We start from the raw sequence: 16,668 nt of genomic DNA on the forward strand, positions 1-16,668 counted from the left end.
CACCCTTCGGAATATAGAAAAGCAAAGCCACATGGAGTTATTGGCACTGCATCACTAGGCTGACAATTTTTATTTAAAAAGAAGAGTCCTCTAAGGAAAAGCTTTGCTGCTGTGGGAAGCGGTGTTTGGTGGCTCAGTAGGAGGTATGCTTCCCTTTCAGATGCTACTGAAGAGGTGCACACCAGAGAGTAGTGTGCTGGTACAGGTGCTGTCTTTCAGGAGAGACACAAAGTCAAGTGTCTGACCACCTGTAGTCTTAACAAGTCCCAAGACACTTTCTGCAAGGATAAAAGTTTTCTCCTCAATGTCCTTGCGAGTTCCAGCTAGCTGCTTGTACTGAGCATCAGGAATCTTAAAGATGAAGGGATCTTCATGCTCTCCTAAATGCAGTGGAGCTAAGCCTCCTTATTTATATCCATGAACTCACTCTGTAAAATGTTGGTGAAAGACTCGGGAGGTGCCAAGGCTAAAGCTGGATGTAGGCAGCTCCAGGGCAGCAGAAAAGCTTCACGGCAGAGGCAAGAACAGGTCATTCACTTTGTGCTTGTAGTAAATCTGCTCAGTCCAAGTAAACTGTGAGTGGAGAAACTCCTTGTAATCTGAATGATTCATACTTCTGAACTCAGAGATATGTTATTTTGTTTAATAGACACCAAACTCACACACAACTTACTTAGATAATGTACGTTTAACTGTATTTTCCTTCTCATTCTGAATGAAGCCCGGAGTATTATTTTGTCAGGGTTGTCTGTTGGTTGGTGGTGATTATCGACAAGGTGATATGGGAGTATTTTAGCACTTTATCTAATGCGTGTCATTGTCACTGTAAAGTGTTTCTTCAAACTCCCTCTTAATTTTTATTTGGAGATTGAGTGGGGATTTAAAACTTGATATTGAATGCTTAACAAATGAGATTCACCAAGCCTTTGGGTATATAGCTGTGTTTTTATTTCCTGTATTGGTTAACTCTAGGCCTGAAGTGTCAATTCACCAGGAAGGATGAAAATTAATGTTTTCTCTAGATTCATATTAATATCTCTGAGATAAGGCCCTGATTTTGTCTTCTAGGTTCATGTTGTTTTGCCAGCCATCCCACAGGATTTCAGCCTTTCCATTAGTGAAATGTATATACGTTATAGAACGGATAGTATGTTTCAACGTTTAAGCCAATTATTATGCAATTAGGTCTTAATAGAGAAGTCTTCAGTGCAACTTTGTGGGAGCTGCAGAACTGAGCACAAAAAGAGCGATCAATATTCTGTACTCATGTGGCATTCTTGATGGTTTTAAGCTGTTTGTTTGGTTAGAAGGATTTTGGGTGAGATTCGTTAGTTATTTTTACACTAGGGAGGAAATATTTTTTTTCCAGGGAGGTGCTAGAAGGGGCCAGCTGTGAGGTTTTGCTCATCCTCTTTACTCTTTGCCAGTTGCCAGCACAATTGTTCTCTAAAGAAGAATAGTAGAATAGAAAAAAAAGAGAGTGAAAAGTTGTAAAGTTGCAAGCAGTTCCTAGTTCATTACATTCACTGTGGCTCTTGTTGGTACAGTGTCGATGAACAAAAGCTTCTGCCCTGGCACAGTTACCTAGTTGCTTGTTGTAAACACACTTTTTCCTGTTGCTAATGCTATTCTCGGTACTCCATGGTGATACAGAAAAATAGAAGCTATGCAGGATTTATGTAGGACTTTGCAAATCCTCGTGGAGTGTGTTTTGTGGATATGAATCCCATTGATCGTGGGTATAATCCCTGTGTTCACACAGAAGGGCATCCTGGTGACAGCCAGCAGTGTCCAGCTGATGTCCTTACCTCACCCCACCTACGACTTGTCACCCACATTTCGATCGTAATACTACTCCAGTTTAGGACATTTGGCTTTGTCCTTCAGCGTGGGTACCTTCACTGGGTGACTGACATTAAGGGCAGGCCACACTTCTTGTGTTAGCTGCATCACCCTGCTGGATGGGTGCAGAAGACAACTTTGTACCTACAGGCTATAATGCCTTTTCATGTCTCTGAGACATAAGAAGAGGCATCAGCAAAAGTATTTTTTCTCTATGTTTTAAGTCTGTTGCTTTAGAAAAAGTCCTGCTTCATTCAAAAGTTGTGATATTAATATATATATTTTGATTCTACACATCTGCTATGGAGATAAATATTTCTAAAATTAAGTTCTTCCAATGTAATGTTAAAGATAGTGCCCACCTGCAGTGTTTATTGATAACGTCTCCAGCATTACTGTGATCTTCTTTGCTGTGACATCACAAACTTTCTCTTTTCCCTTTAGTCTTTCAGTCTTCCCCTTGTGTGGTGATTTACCGTGCATTTTACAGTGCCTCGGTAGCTGACACACATACACAGAAATTCTGCACAGTTTTCTACTTCGAAGAAGTTCAGCATCCCCTTCAACACCCAACAACGCCCTCCTGTTGAACCACCACACGTACAGCTCAGGCAAAGTGCCTCTGCCTTTCCACAAAACAGTGTTCTGCTTCCTTCTGGCACCCAAAATAGCAGCTACTCCGGATCCTGTCCTCATTGCCAGAGCTCCCCGCTGCAGAGGAAGCAAGAGCTTTATTCTCCTGAATGTCCTGAAACAATGGGAACCCCTGAGTGGAATGTCCAGCCCATGGGCAGGGGCTCAGGGCAGCATTTGACTTTGTTCCACAGCATTTTTATGCTTGAACTTTATGCTTGTATAAAGAGAAAACATACACATATCGTATATACATTTGCATTATGTGACTGCACGGCTAATACTAGACTTGCTCTCGCTGGTTTCTTTCTGAGCCTCCTTTTAACTACATTTCTTTTGCAAGAGAAAGTAAGTTTGCAGAAATAAAGAATCCCATCTCACAGTAGATCCCCTTTCAGACTGTCTTTCCTCACTCTGACCACAATCCCATTTTAGATTCAAGTCACTAGAAGTTATAGTGACTTGATAACATTATTGTTGCTTTTTTTCTCCCCTACGTAAAGTCCTTCCCTGCTGTTTCTTTACTTGAAACAAACTCTTCATTTTCTTTTTGAAGCATACATTGTCTGTCGAGGGGTTGCACTCAATCCTTCAGAATGCTGACACTTCCCAAGTTCTTCTACGCAATTATGCAGCTGAGTCAGGTGAGGTAATTTGCACTCCTCTTCAGAGCAGGGCTGTGTGAAACAGGATTTATCATTTCATTTCTAAGTTGGCTGTTGCTGTTACAGTTCTACTGAGGATTTGGTGATGCAAAAGCTGGGGCTGAGGTGCCATCCCAGCACTTAATGTTGTGGTCCCACAAATGACTCTCACTGGCAGTGCTCCTGAGGCAGTAGAGCAGCTCGCACAGTCAGCGTCTGCACTGCATTTCTGTTGTTTCCCTGGGGCTGGAGGCTCCTTGGACTTCTGTGTTGTTAATGATTTGGAAACATGAATGAACTCGGTTGCTTTCTTCATTTCTGATGCGCCCCTGATTCACCATTGGCATATGTTGTGTGTTGCTGGAAATAAGAGACCTAAGGGTGTCTTCCTTTGGCCTTTCTTTTCAGACCATCAGTCCTATGCATAAGTCTGGTCAAATATTCCCATCTCAGTCCACACCTCCTGGTTATTTATCTACTTACTCTTTTCAACATCCTTTTCCACTTATAAGAAAAGTCTTGAAAACAAAACCAGGGTGAGTTTTGAGCTGGGTCATGGGGAAGAATGCTGTTAGAACTACACCAGCACCATGCCTGACCATTGCAGGAGACCTCTGCTCTGCGGGGTTTGGAGTAACGCTCCACATCTGTCTGTACAGAACCTTCTCTCTGTGCTCCTGATGCTCCGGCTCTGGCCAGAAGGTATCCTGCTCCCATACATCCCATAAATAGAATGCCCTGCTGGGTTTGGCAGTTTGGATGGTCACACTGGTGTGTCAGTGTTATTTAAGGGTATCACTGCCATGAGATTATTTGAGAATAGTTATATTATTGATTAGTGTACATGCAGCCAGGTTGCACGTAACTTTATGTGCAAGCTCCTTATATGCTGTAGAGCATTCATGTGCTGATCTGGGAAAGGTGCGCAAGAGAAAGGAAGTGTCTGTTTCCCACACATGAAATATGTACCACGTGAATCTTTATAACTTTCCCAGCAAGTGGATGAAAGGAACATGTCATCAGCACCCTTGGCTCCAGGTGACGAGTTTTAGAGTCCCACATCTGCTAAGCGAGAAGCAGCTTCAGCTGGCTGGATTAGCACTGCTCCGCAGCATACCGGGACTGCGATACCACCGATGCTTTTCGGCAACAGTGCTGAAGTTACAGTAGTTTACCATGAGGTAGCAGGCAACCAAATACTCATATCGTATTACAATAACAGCAATGCTGTTATCTGTCATCGCTTACACTGAACAGAGGTTCTTTTAGCAGAACTATGGCCCTGGGAGGGCTGCTAATTCAATGGCATTGTGTGAACTATGACAGAGCGCAGGGATGTTTTAGATTTTTTCCAGTGACTGGATCGTAGCATCTTTAGTAAAATCAGAAATATCTCACCCGCTCTTACAGCCCGGTCTGCGAGTGCTCAAATGGGTGAAATGGAGACAGACCGAAATGAAAAGTAGTTCAGCTGATACAAATTAGTTGAATATTGGTTCTTTTAATAGATAAATAAGTTCTGCTGGTTATGTGACTTTACACACTGCAGTGCTGGAAGGTCTGTCACCATTTCAGTGAAAGCATTGGCCCATCAGATCGTACAGAGCAGGCAGTGATTTGAAGCATGCATAGAAAGGCAGAACTGGAGGTTTCTGTGCTGGGTAAGCAAACAACCGCTCTGCACGCAGCATAGGAGCACGGCTCTGCTGCCTCCGTGCTGTCACGGAGTACAGCGGGTGGGGGTACGCGCACTCATCTTGCATGGCGCTGTCATAAACCACATGCACTGTGTATGCGCTGTACGCAGATGGCATAACTCCTTCCAACTCTTCTTATGGCAGGAGGGCACCTGCAGCTGAAATCTAGTAAAAATTTTAGATAATGGATCTGAGCACAGGTAAGGATATATAAGAAAAGTCAGATTTTCACAACTTTGGGGAAAAAAAAATATTAAAATGTCAGATCTGGGGCAAAATTAAATGACAAGCTGAGTGCTCAAAGCTGCCTCTGGACTATTTTTAGTTTTGTTTTTCTTATTAAAAAATCTGGAATAAGGAACCAAAGCCATCTCCGTGGGATTTTAACTCACTCATGGGCAAAAATGCCAAACACGCTCCCGAAGTATTGTAAATTTCTCTGATGCATTTTAACTCAGTATCAGAGAGCTAGAGAATTCTGTAAGGTGCAAGATGAAACACTGATATGCTGTGCAGAACGCCCAGACCTATGGGAAGGCAATTGAAAACACTTCATAAAGCAAGCAATGAGTAATTTAAGGGTGTTTGGGGCAGTCCTACCTTCTGATCTGGTGATTACATGGATGCCTCCTCACTTATTTGCTGTGCTGAACTGAATGTTTACTGCGTTGATAGCAGTAAACCCCAGCTATGCCAGCTCTGGGAGTCAGAGCGAGTTTACAAAAATAATGCATGCTATTCTGTTTCTATTATTATGGCATTGCCTGAAGAATCTCAGTCAATAGATTCTGGCTGCTTGAGGCTTATTCTCTCTGTCATATTGCCTTTCTTGGACCTTTTCTGTAGTTCAAGAGGGAAATATGTATTTTCTAGTAAAATAAATAATTTTGCAGGCTTTTGGTTTTGGCTTTTTTTCCCTCAGTGACTGCTTAGCATCCTATAAATACAAAATACATGTCTGATTGAGCTTCAGTTTTAAGTCACTGAGTGAGAATACTGAATCCAGTGAAAGCAGATTTGGGTTTTTTTTTTCTTCTTAATTAGGATGTTTGACAACTCAAGAAGGTTATGTTTAGAAAAGAGTTAGACAATTGTGTCTCGTGTTTAATTTCTCTTCTGCAGAATAAATTTCCTGTTGTAAAAATGCCACAAAAGGTAGCTACTGCTGTTTATTGACTGAAGAGCTAAGCAAAATCCAGCTGTGAACATGTGGGTAATAGGAGGTTTCCCCCATGCTTATGTTTGATTTCCATGCACAACCTCATGCTGGTAGATAGCAATGTAAGGCTCAATTTTTCTTTTGTGAATGGGGTACTTGACACGGCCAGTTCATTGTACATGAAAAGGTCTGTGAGTTAAAATACAAACAAGAAAAAACAAACCCTAAAACCTGAAATTTTGCAACAATGGATTCATTAATGAATGGGAATTTGCATATTTCAAATAAGATTTTTTTCCTCTTTTTTTTCTGCAGTTATTAGCTGGGTTGGGCTCGAATTTTTTTTAGTGTCTGTCAAATTTTCCATTATTTTGACATCTTTTCTATGGCAAACTGGAATTAAAAAAACAAAACAAACAAACAAACAAACAAACTCATTCCCTGTAAGGGAAGTTTAGAAATACTGGAAAAGTCAAAAGATTAAAATTAAAGGAAAAAAATCCTATTTTAGTTTAATTTCTTAAGAGTTGGGAATTTTCCATCTAGAAAAACTACTTCAAAATAGCAAGAAATACACTCAGTCCTTCTGAAATTTCTGCAGGGAAGTTTCTGTGCTTTGCCTTTTTTCTTTTCAAACTAAAATAGCGTGAAACAATGGGTTTTCTCCATATTTTGATAGTGTCAAATTTAGTTACCAGTAGATGTAGTGGAAGATGCTGATTGAGAGAGTTCTGTCTGAGAAGTACACAGAAAATCCTGAAGGAGTAAATGAAGCAGCTGAAGTGTGTTCACTGGCTGCCTCTTGGTGACCTGTGGATTCACCCCACTGTTGGCTTCTATGCACCTTTATATGCCAAGTTTTCATCAGAAAAAAAAATCCATCATAAACTCCTTGAGAAAACTGTATTTGTAGTGTCCCGGCGTCCTCTTTGCTGGGAGGGCAACCATAGAAAGGATTGTGGCTGAGTTCTGCAAGGTACAGAGGTATGTGAATACCACCTTTGTCTCCAACAGAACTGCTTCTGTATTTAAATTTATGCACATATTGAGTACTCGTGCTGAATTGGTACATCATACAGAATGAGCGTGCAATCCTTTTATCTGGTGGGCAGTTGCTAATTATTGCACATATTTTGCATTTACTAATTTTGCAAACCCACATGTACTTACTGCTGTGTTTCACCCAGGAGTCTAAATTTACCCTCTTCTATCAAATGCATTGACACCACAGAAGAGTTGAGTTTTGTCAGATTTGCTTGCCCTGAAGAGGCTTAGGTTGTATCACTGGCACTTCTGGATAGCCGCTGCTCTGGCTGACCTTGGCAGCCCGACAGCTGTCATATTTTCACATGGATGAACTGTTCCTGAACAACTTCTCCAATGTATTGGGAACAAACAAGCTTTTCTTCAGCATCAGGAATGCAGCAGGTCTTCCCTTTCCAACTATTTTTTTCTCCTTCCACAGACATATTTATTGTGGCAATGGCAAGAAAATCCTACTGCTAAGCTTTCGTGTTTGAGTTCCTTTAAATTTCCTTTGGGGGAGTGACAGAAGAACCAGCCCAGATCATGTCAGGACTTGCTTTCTTTAACTCTTTGTTTGCTTTGAATAAACATGGACATTAATTTGTGGTGGAAGGAGGGGAATTGGAGGACGGGTATCAGGAAGGAGCCAGCAGCAGTGGGGAGCAGATAGAACCATAGGTCTTTGCAGTTTCTTAGACATTTGTGGTAGGACGATGCCATGGCATGGGCTGCATGCTCATAAACTTTGATGCTTGATTCGTTTTTGCAGCTGCACTGAGCTGCATCTTATCACAGCTTAGAACCTAAAATTAACTTGTTTTTCCCCAGACTGGAGTCCCGTATCCACATGGGATAAGGGATGAAGCCCAGAGCCCTTTGATTTAATAGTAATGCAAGTCAGTCAACCCAGGTCTTTCATGAAAGTTTGCATTTTTATGGACCTGAGCTCACTCCTGTGGACTTGGCTTGTGTTTCTGTGCTCCATATGCACCAGTGCTCCCCATGCCAGAGATGTCAGTAGTTGGGAATGGAGCTGGAAAATGTTCAGTTTGATTCATGCAAAAAGAAACTTGGAGCGGTAGCAATAACTATAATTAATGAGTGAGCCTTGTGTGGCGGAAGATCTGGTGTTTAGCAGTCATATAAGTTTGGAGAGAGTTAAAGTTGAAGGTTGCATTGGCATTCCTCTGTTTTTCACATTTTTTTCAGCTTCGGAATGAATTTCAGGCCCCAGTGGTTAGTATTAATGCTGTATATCCTCTGTGGTTACTATTAATGCTACACAGCCCTGTTAAATGGGGAGAACGTTAGAACTGAAAAAAAAACCCCACAGTGAAGAAGTTAGATGCAAACAAACAGAGATGGAAGTTTGTGCTTACAAAGGCCTCAGCTCTGCTGGCACTTCTCCTGGACCAGTCCTGTCAATCTAAATCTGAAATATTTGCAGAGTGAAGTGCTGCTAATGAGCAAGGCTGGCAGGACCGGACTGGAGGTGAAGAAGGCAGTGGGGCAATTAGTTTCAAGCAGGAACTGAGAGACAGAGCTGAACTTCATGCATCAAACCATGATGCTCTGCCCTTACCCTGATCCGTACATGTCCATTAGTTTGTCATAGTGGGACACTGGCAGCTGCAGAGTGCCGGGCCAACCTGGGAGCTGCTCACCTCTTGTTTGGGCCAGTGTGAAGCTGGGGGCTCCAGCTCTGGTGCATTCCCAACGATGTGAAGCCTATATGTAGTTTATCTTCCAGGGAAATAAAAATACAGTGCTTAGTAGGACATGTTCTTCATGATGAGGGTAACAGAACCCTGGAATAGGCTGCCCAGAGACCTTGTGGGGTCTTCTCTGGAGACATTCAAAACCCTCCTGCATGTGTTCCTGTGTGAGCTAATCCAGGTGTTCCTGCTCTGTCAGGGGGATTGGACTAGATGACCTTTTGAGGTCCCTTCCAGTCCCTGACTTTCTGTGAACTGGCAAATTTGTACTTAAAATGCAGTGGATGAGCTTGGCTGTGTACACATGGTATCCTGAAAATTCATCTGAAAATATATATATGTCTTAAAGTTAATTTTTTATTGAGTTGATTTAATTCAAATGAAGTTTTGTTTGTTTATCTGAGGGTTTTTGGTAGATTTAAATAGTTGAGTCTAATTTCTTCTGCAGCTTATTTTGATGAAGCTTCCGTAAGATTTGGTGAAGATGGCACAATTAGAGTTGGACTTCCAAACTTCGTGTCAGAGTTTGGAAACTCCAGAGCACAGTTCCTATATTTCATAGTGAATCTCCCAGCTGCAATGCACAGTGTTTGTCCAGAGATTCACCAAGAGCTTTCCATCTCTTCTGAGGGGCTCTTGCATCGAGCCTCCAGCTGTGCATCTTATCTGTGTGGTGCTGTGGCTGGCTTCCTGCTTTTGCATCGCTCGTGCTATCTTTCAGTGCTGATATGTTTAATTCTGCCATATCCCAGCTCTGTCTGGGGCCACGGTATGGCTGTCGGGCTGCAGCAGACCAAGGATGCAGCTGCTGAGCCCAGCACTCGGCAGAGCTCTGAATGGTCCCACAACAAACCTTAGCGAGCGTAGGCTTCAACCCACAGAATGAGTAGTCCTGAGGCTTTGCCACATAAGGTCTTGTCTGAGGCTGTAGGCGCAGGCTGACAGGGATGTCTTTACTTCCCGACAGATGGCCAGGCTTTTTGTTTCAGCAAGCAGCCTTGCATGGAGGGGTGGTCTCTGGATCCTGCCAGCATTTTGCATGACAGGGCCAGCTTAGGGCAAGGGGGATCTGATGTCTGTGCCCTTCATAGCTCGTGAACTAAATGATGAGCTGTTGACAGGAAAACCATAATCTGAAGTGTAAGATCCTGAACTCTCCCTGCTTTTCGTTTTCCTTTGGCAGAATTAGTGCCCTGTTTGCTTGTCTCTCAAAATCCATTCTGGCACGAGTACAAACCTTTGCCTGGTGGCAAGCAGTTGTCTGGATCTGAGATGCCAAGATTTGTGCTGACAGCTCCTTCTACACAATCTGAGTCAGGCTGTCACAGCTGGCCATTAGAGGCTTAAAAAGACACACGCACATACAACAAATAGCACCAACTTTCAGTTATTGAATATCAGAACCTGCTTGATGAGAAAGTGTAACAGCTTATACCACTCTTAATTTTGGTGTAAACAAACACAGTGTTTCCAAACCCCTCTTCAAGAGAGGTGCTTGTTTACATTGATTGCTGATCACTTGCTCTTGTTTCTGAGCACAGGGGGAGAAGGGACTTTGTGGGCAGGACATATAATAATCCTGGGCATTGCAATTTATAATCCCCCACATGACCTTACTTTTCTTTAATGAAGACAGTCCCTCGGAGTTTGACTTTGTCCTTGCCACTATTTGCCTGGCGTGATTTTCTTGGCATGGAGGAACAAGCCTTGAAGCTTACTGGTTTGAGGGGCAGCATCCCAAGTAGAGCGGGGCAAAGAATGCCACTCATCAAAAAGGGATTTTCTGAAGCTGTTTACCCTCCACTTTCGCCTTTCTTGTTGGCAGCGTTTGCAAATTCTGCTGACTTAGCATTCAGTTTGGGTGTTAAATGATGGATGCTTGCAGAAGTTAACTTTCCAATTTCAAGCAAAGCAGGACCAAACAATCCCTTGCCTTGCTTTTTTTTATGTGGAGACAGGTCAGATTAACTTCTGCTTAGTCAACTGATGGTTATTGCAAGTGTAATGCCGCTCTGTCTGGTTGCACTAGGTTTTAAACTTGCTGTAGGATTAAATTTTGCACAGCTGAGCTTTAGTAGGCCTTAGTCTGTAGTTTATTTTGGACAAAAGGCTGATAAACTTTGGCTCTCAAGGAGAAAGCCTGGAATCTGAGACCCACCATTATTCATTGACTTGTCTTTATGAGTTTACAGTCCACTGACGCATAACACCGAAGGAAATATTTTCAGTGAAATGTTTGCTTTTTTCTTTGGTTTTGTAAAATGCAATGTATTTTCTTAGAGATATATGCCAGGGTCACATAGCTACTTCAGTGAACTGTGTATGGCCAGGAAATAGGCAGCATTGAAAATATTTCACTTTGCCATGATGTCAGTCTTTTAACCAACACTTTCCCGTCCTTCTCTCAGGGTTTCGGTCTTTTGCTAACCACTGTTTAAGCATCAGTACTGTGTACAAACTGAGCATAATTGTGGAAGGGAGATTTTATTGTATGGAATGGTTTCTTTATTTTTGTATTAAATCAAAATGTGCACACTGAATTGAACTTGTAAAACAAAATCCCATTTATGCATGAGGAAATTTTCTTGGCTGGCATTTTTCATTTCTCTTCTTGCTGGACCACAGCATGTATCTCTTACTTTCTTGCTACATGAGTTCGGCCGTATAGTATGAAGGAGGGACCACATTTGCAGTCTTTAATGGCTCTATTACAGCAGAACTATTAAGTTCATGCTTACACCCTCAGACATCCTTACACATTTTGTTGGACTGTGGCCTCTGCTCCCTTAGTGGACGGTCAGTGGTATGAACTGTCTGAGTTGAGATTGCTAATGTAAATAAGGCTTTGTTAGACCAAATGTACAGATGTTACATTGTACTACTGTGCACTGTTCATAAGATGATAATGTCCATTTCTCTTTCTCTGCAGGTTCTTCTTGAAATTTTTTCTCAAATGTAACCAAAATTGTCTAAAAAATGCAGGAAACCCTCGAGACATGCGACGATTTCAGGTCAGTTGGGCACTCTTCCTCCTTTAAAATTCAGCAGCTAACCTAAGCTAGCCTAGTAATTCATTAGGAAATGCTAAAAATATAAGGTCACAGAATATTGCCTGAAGGACCACTTGTCACTGCAGAGTTGGGTGGAGGTATTTGGGATTTCTTTCTTTTTTTCTTCTGGACAAGAACATTCTTGATGATAAAATTATCTCAGTGGGAAATGAATCTATGAAAAGAGAAATCAAAATGATCTCACTATTGTTTTTGGTCACATGACAACCTGGCTTTGGGGTTCTCTGTTCTGCCTGGGAAACTGTTTGCCTTCATGTAAACATACCAAACAAAGTGAGCGCCGTGTCTGTTGGAAGAGGCAGAGGAAGCGATAAGAGTAATTCAGTAGCAAAATCAGGTTCATGGCTCTGGTTACGCTTCAGGATTTATTCTTCTTCAGCATTGAAGACTCTTAAATGTGCATTAATATGATGATAGTCCATCCCCTCTTGGGAGGGGATGCTTTGGACTGATCTTTCCCCAGTGTCTCAGCATGCGGTAGGGGGCTCAGGAGCTATGGTATCCACACAATTTAAAAGGCCCGCGATGTTTCTGTATGCCACCCCTACCTCCATGACTACTTTTGGAACTAAGAACATAAGTATCCCTTGGGAAGATGGTCTGTGCTTGCCTTTCTCTGAGCTGACAGGAGAGGACGGTGAGGTGACACCACTGCAAAGAGGTTGTTCCAAACCCGTTAATGTAGACACGATCCTTTGGCTGTGCCGGTGGTCATTTACCTGAGTGGGGGCTGAATTAAGATACGGGGTAGAGAGCCAAAGGACCTTCTCTTTTGATGGAATGAGTAAATGAAGGATGGGGAGAAAATATGATAGTCTTTCAGTGGGAATTTGCCTCAGGGGGCTGAGGAAGTAACAGGAGGTTTGTCCTATAGACTGTATGGACCTCTGGAGGAAGAAAACTCCGTAAGATGACTGTGACTTTCTGCTGTAGTTCACAGTGTTTGTTTGCTTCTTCGTGGCATTGTAGCACTTAACTGAGAGTGCTAAATGCTTCGTGAATGACAATGTTATTTACGTGTAGAACGTATGTCTTTTCCTAAACTATTTAATTGCAACAGCAGTGGAAGGTAGAAGGGTGGTATTTGCTCTTACAAGGATAGATGTGCAGTAGTGAATAGATGTGGCAACAGGGATTAAATTAATCAGAATGAAAGCTAGCATTAGCGTGGCAGAGCTGTTAGCTTCTCATCCGGTGTTCTTCCCTCCGTCACACTGCTCCGGTGATTTGAGAGGGCATTATCAGTGAAGGAGAAAGTGGAAAAAGGACTCACCAGCATGGGGCTTCAGGCCAAGCAGTCACCCCTGGGGCCTGTCAGTACTTGCTTCACAACATGTACACTCTGCTGGGTTTGTGCTCACCCAGGCTAGAGGCTGATTTTCATATGGTAATGCCTTTGTGTGTTCTCTCAGAACAGCAATCAGGAGCCTGTGTCGGCGAATAGGTAGGACATAGGAAAGGTTGTTGATCTCTTGACTTGTAAAGACATTCTGTCATACCAACCCAGCTTCACAGCAGTTGAGCTTTCCGTGTGTAAACAGAGACTGCTTAATTACACAGGTCATGTCAATTAGTGTGACCTTAGCATTTTCAAGAAATTAATCACTTTCAGCAGAGCGAACTGCTTATACTGTAATACAGGGTGGTATTGAAGCTTGTAGCATGCTGCTAAGTGCCCAGGCATATTGTTTTACTATAGCTGCTCTTGTGTTCTGTTGTTGATTGTTTTTTTTTGTTGTTGTTTCTTTGTTTTTCTTTTTTAATCTTGAATTTGTTCTTTTTGCAGTAGACTTCTTAAAATAGTCAGAATACTGAACCCAGTCTCCATTTTTTATTTCTTGGCATGAAAAGGACCAAGAATGCACATAGTATCTCGATAACATGATGCACCTAGATATTTAAGATGGTGTTGTATAGGAACCAGATGAAATCCAGGTCCCAGTGAAGTGAGTAGAGGGTTTGTCATCAGCTCCTTTATGCCACTGAGATATTCCCAGTGACTTTAAAAGTCTGTCTTATAGCTATGTCTAAGATCTGCTTAAAAAGATTTCCAAATCCTTTTTGAATAGCAGCATACCCTTTTCACAGAAAAGATTTTCTCTTCCTTTACTTTGTTCCACCTTCTGTGCTGGACTGTCAAGCTGCCTGGGAGCTTGTCCACTTTTTGGCATGATATCAGTTATCTGCCTCCCAAAGTTGCTGGGAGTGGTTATAACAGAACTTGTGGTTTTGGTGGGGGAAACAGTGAAGGCCACGGGCATGAGTTTTGTACCATATAAGGGCAGTTTGTACTGAAAATTTTCCTTCCTAATAGATTTCATGCAACAGGGAATTGTCTGATTCTACTATGATCTAAGATGGGTTAAGAAAGTGTAGGGGATAGGTAGAGTATGCATTGGTTCAGAAGACCTGCATGTGAATATTCATACATGTATAGAAATTAATTCAGAAGTTTTATCCCAAACGTTGTATTCCTGAACTAGTGGGGTAAGCTCAGCAGAAAAGCAGGTATGGGCCTGGAAAGAGGTGCATTTCCCTACACGTCTGAGATGCTCAAGCATGTGATGACTGGGTGCTGCATATCAGCAGTGTCAAGTATCACCAGGATTGTGTGCTGGAGTGGTGCTGGCCATGGTTGTAATAGCTCTGTCTCTTTTAGCAGAAGACAGGAAAAATCAAATGCTGTCCATGCAGGGACTCGAGGCAGTTCAGTTGAGTGTTCAACTATGGTACAGACTCCCGCCTTGTTCTCAAGAAAATTACTTCATCTCTGTGTTTCATCAGCCCAATTGCACAAAACATTTGGCAACACCACTTATTTTCCCCTTAGTCCAACCTTGTCTTTATTATTCTAAAAACCCTGTGGAGCAGATGCTCAGTCTGTTTTTGCATTCTTTGTCACAATAAGCTGTTGGTTTTGGTGGGATGGGCTGTAGAGCTCCAATCGGTGGTAGTAATAAGTAGGTGGTATCATGGGTAAACTCTGCCTGGATTTTGTTTTTCAACTCTGAAAACTCATTCATATAACCTAAACAGTTTCGTATGTTATTGTAATTAATGAAACCCAAGTGCCCCAGTTATCTTGTTGTTCTTGTTTTAGCACAGCTGCTTGCAAACTGACACATGTCAAGTTATAATTTAGAGAAAACTTTTCAGACTGAGTCACTGCATAAAACCCTGAACATTCGTTTATTATGAAAACCTTGAAAGTCGCTCAGAAATTGCCGTGCTGTTCAGTGCTGTTACCACAACCTCTTCCTCAGCCTAGGCTGCTAGTTTGCCTCAATGGGATGCTGCCACTCATGTTTGAATTGAAGCCACTTGTGTCTTATTGCAAATTTGCATAAGAGACAGAGATGATGCTTCATGAATCCCAGATAATGGAATTTGGACATGCAAGGCTCCATCCCTAGAGAAGGGAAAGGCAAAAAAAAAAAAAAAAAAAAAAAAAGACTGGAAAATAGCAGTAAGAGCTGTGGCCCAATTCAACAAGGTAATTAAGTGCCTGGCGTGGCCTCGTGCACGTGAGCAAAATGACTGAACATATTGTACTTATGTGCTTTAAGTTAGGCACGTTTTTAAGTGTCTTGTTAAATTGAGAGAAATTTCTAGTTATTAGGATACAGAAGATACTGTAGGAAGAGGTCACCAAGTGATGATGAAAATAAAGACGCATTGCTCAAGCCATTTCTGCATAGGTTTCAGGAGAGCAGAAAATGCACGAGTTACAGGTTTTACACTAATGACACGCTTTGAATCTGGAAATCATCTTAATCAAATTTTCTCTGCCTTTGCCACTGGATGTTGGGGACATCACAAAAATATCAGAGCCCTCAACATACACTGGAGAAAATTGAAAGCACAAGGAACATGCTATGTCTTAATCAGTTAGTGAAGCTTAATGGGCTGTGGTTAAAAATGAGGAGTCATGCAATGCTTAATTTTGATATATTAGGTGAGGTACCATAACAAATAAACAGGCTGAGTGCTAAACGTGGATAAATAGCTTGATCTACAGGCTCCTGATCTCAGAATATTTTTTTAAACTAAGCTCCAAAGCATTCACAACTGGACTATTTAATGGCAGGCAGAATAATTCACAGAGCCGTGATACGTTAATGCCGTTGATAGTGCCAACTTCATTGAACAAAGTTATAAACCAATGTGTTTCTTTCATACCCCTGTCTCCCCTTGTGTTGATACAGGATTTAAATTCAAAATCTATGAAGGGCTGAAGCTAAAGCTCAAAATCGTTTTCCGTGTTTGCCTGTCCCAAATTAAAACTGTGTTTTGTTGACAAAATTTGGAAAGGTTTGAGATTTGGCAGGCCTGGTTGTCCCTGTGCTTACATTAATGTGTCAGCACCTCATTAATCATTTATTAAACTGTAGTGTGCCTTTCCCTCTTGCTATGGTCTGTGTTTTAGGATGCCTCAGTGGCCATTCCACATCTACTTTGGCTCTCCCCTCCCCCTGATTTTATGATTTCTCCACGAATTAGGTTTAGCATGTGCTTTGACTTGAACATGTCCCAGTCGTTTCAAAATCAAAATGAGGAGAGTGTAGTATTTTTTTAGATTAAAAAATATGAGTAGAACTTGTAAGTATGTAAGTGCTCTGTAGCAGTCCAAGGATGTAACTGCAGCACACAATATTCAAGCTATATTTTTTCCCTGTTACTAATTAGAGGTATTAATATTTGGTTAGTGCACTGTATGCTCAGTATTCTTGTATTAATGAGATTTTGTGTTTTAAGCATTAAAGTATTTGCTGTTTCTTACAGGTGCAGTATTTTTTTTTTTTCTTCAGACACATAAGAATAACCACTGTGTTTTTTTCTGCATTTCCTGAGACTGGAAACAGTTTCTCTTGGGGATTCCTT

General features: G+C 41.8%; 1 protein-coding gene across 10 annotated transcripts in view; it reads left to right on the forward strand.

Annotated features, from left to right (window-relative positions):
* The window catches only part of EBF1 (EBF transcription factor 1), a 263,422-nt gene that overhangs the window by 150,519 nt on the left and 96,235 nt on the right, over window positions 1–16,668 (forward strand). For all 10 annotated transcript variants that reach the window (NM_001397656.1, NM_204752.3, NM_001397657.1 and 7 more), the window contains exon 7: window positions 11,646–11,727. In NM_001397656.1, coding sequence (NP_001384585.1) covers window positions 11,646–11,727 — 82 coding nt within the window. The remainder of the gene's footprint in view (window positions 1–11,645; window positions 11,728–16,668) is intronic.

Source organism: Gallus gallus, chromosome 13 (assembly GCF_016699485.2).
Source record: "Gallus gallus isolate bGalGal1 chromosome 13, bGalGal1.mat.broiler.GRCg7b, whole genome shotgun sequence".
Lineage (NCBI taxonomy): Eukaryota > Metazoa > Chordata > Aves > Galliformes > Phasianidae > Gallus > Gallus gallus.